This window comes from Stegastes partitus, unplaced genomic scaffold, assembly GCF_000690725.1.
Source record: "Stegastes partitus isolate 25-593 unplaced genomic scaffold, Stegastes_partitus-1.0.2 Scaffold2343, whole genome shotgun sequence".
NCBI lineage: Eukaryota > Metazoa > Chordata > Actinopteri > Pomacentridae > Stegastes > Stegastes partitus.
In genome coordinates, this window is record NW_007580074.1 from 50090 (window position 1) to 52286 (window position 2197).

The window sequence follows — 2197 nt, forward strand, 5'->3', positions numbered from 1 at the left end:
TAAAAGAGGAGATTCAACTGAAGAAGTATCCTGTTTTTATTCTGTGCATCATTAAAAAAACTAAATACAAAGACTCTTGCTAGCATTTTACTCTTATTGGGCTCAGTCTCACCTGTTAAACTGTTTTCTATTAAAGTGGAGCCAAAACACTGAGCTGAAGAAATGAAAGGCATTTTTGAATAGTTGGAAATGTGAATGCATTATTTAATAAACTACGATAAGCTCACAATACAGTTTGATTTTGAACTGCTCATCAAGAAATGTGTTAGAAATAAGTCACAGAAATTCAGTGTTGATTAAATGTTGTGCTTGTTCTTTACATTAATATTATGTGTCTACTGTTTTTACAGGGTCCAGTGCTGTGACTCAAGTGTTCGTGCAGAGAGGAAAAGATGTTCTTCTGAACGTCACAGAAACAGTTGTTCTTCAGAAAGATGATGATCTTATCTGGAGATTCAATAAAACGAGCAACTTAGTAAGATTTATTCCTGGGGGAAAGACAACAATCTTTACTAATTACAAGGGAAGGGCTGAGTTTTTTGAACAAAATCACTCTGTGCAACTGAAGAATCTACAAGCAGCAGACAGTGGAGTTTATGATGCACGAGTGGTAGGGGATAAAGACCGACCAGTAGCTGAATACACCGTTACAGTTCAAGGTAGGTTTCTTAACATTTCAGACTCTTATGGAGAATAACTGCTGCCGTGTTCTGAAACATTTCACACTGACATTCTCCACAGATCCAGTGTCTGAAGTTGAGCTGAATGTGACTCAAGATGGAGGTGCCTCTGGGAGCCCAGATTCTTGTAACGTCAATGCAATCTGCAGAACAGCGGATTCTGAAATCAGCAGCACTTTTAGATGTGTTCATCAAACCTGCTCTCAGGATGAAGGAGAGCAATCAACGGTCACAAACTCTGGTTCTTCTCTTCATATTTACCTGTCGGATGTACTGATCATCTGCAACCACAGCAACCAGGTCAGCCGGACCAAAGCCACGAGAGAGATTCAAGATTTCTGCAAACTAGATCCTGGTAAGACTGAAAGACAAACAATCAAACAATGCCCAGAGCACAGCAAATAAATGAATACCAAGAAATTTGTGTTTCAACTTTGTCTCCTAGGAACTGTGTTTGTTTAAAAGTAACTTGTATTATTTTAATGGAAAATCGGGGAATGTGAGGATATGCCAGCCAGCAGTTGTGCGTTCTTTTCCATGGCTNTGTCCCGGGCCCAGGGAAGGCTGTCAGCTGGCCTGCCTGTAAAGACCATGTATAATATGGCAGTCTTGAGTTTCCAGTGACTCCTACAACTTTTAATTTTCTGTGATGGAATTACTGAAACACGTGTCTTTGTCTTAAAAAGCAATTATACATTTTGTTTTTTTTCATAGATTTATTATTGGTCTTTTTAAAATGATAAAATTTGATGGTCAAAAATATACAAACAGCAACTTGAGTTAGCAGCTTTAATGATGGAGAAAGTTGTATTAATTACATTTTTTTTTCTTTCTCAACATGACCTCTTAATTTCTTCTTAGTGAATACAATTGACTACAGCTGGTGACTCATCTGAGGGATTTTTATTAGGGACAATTAGACTCAGGCTCAAATGCTGCAGTGGGAAAGTCTGAGGAGCTGAGTACAGGTCTGAAGAAGCAAATCATTGACTTGGCCAAGTCAGGACAGTCATTTGGAGCTATTTCAAAGATGCTTCAGATCCCAAAATCAACCGTGCAAATAGTTGTTTGTAAGTATAAAGTGCATTGTACAGCTGTTACACTGCCATGATCAGGAAGTAAACAAACTGTTACCTTCTACTGAGAGACAACTGATCAGGTTGATCAACCAAGAATCACCAAAAAGCATGTCTGTGCCATGTCCAGCTCCCACTCCTAGCTCATGTCTTGTCTAGCTCCTGTTTTACCCAGTCTTTCTATGCTTTGCCACCTGAGTGATTACCTGCCCCGCCCTAATGTGCTCCACTTGTGTGTGCTTGTCCTCCCTGCCCCAGTACTGACCCCTTTCTTCATGTTCCTTCCCAGTTTGTTGTCTGTCATCTTGCCAGCGTTCCAGCCATTTTCCCTGTTTCCTCAGTGCTCTTTGTGCACTCGGTTTGTACCTTTGCTTTTTAAACCATCATTATTTCCATCCATCCATCCATTATCTATACACCGCTTAATCCTCACTAGGGTCA

At 39.8% G+C, this 2197-nt stretch overlaps 1 protein-coding gene across 1 annotated transcript in view; it reads left to right on the forward strand.

The window, feature by feature from the left end:
• Positions 1-328: 328 nt before the first annotated feature.
• LOC103374741 (uncharacterized) overlaps positions 329-2197 on the forward strand; it is a gene marked incomplete at its 5' end in the record, with an annotated part of 10509 nt that continues 8640 nt past the window's right edge. The window contains 2 exons of the mRNA XM_008304879.1: positions 329-659; positions 742-1035. Of these exons, the coding sequence (XP_008303101.1) occupies positions 329-659; positions 742-1035 (625 nt within the window). The remainder of the gene's footprint in view (positions 660-741; positions 1036-2197) is intronic.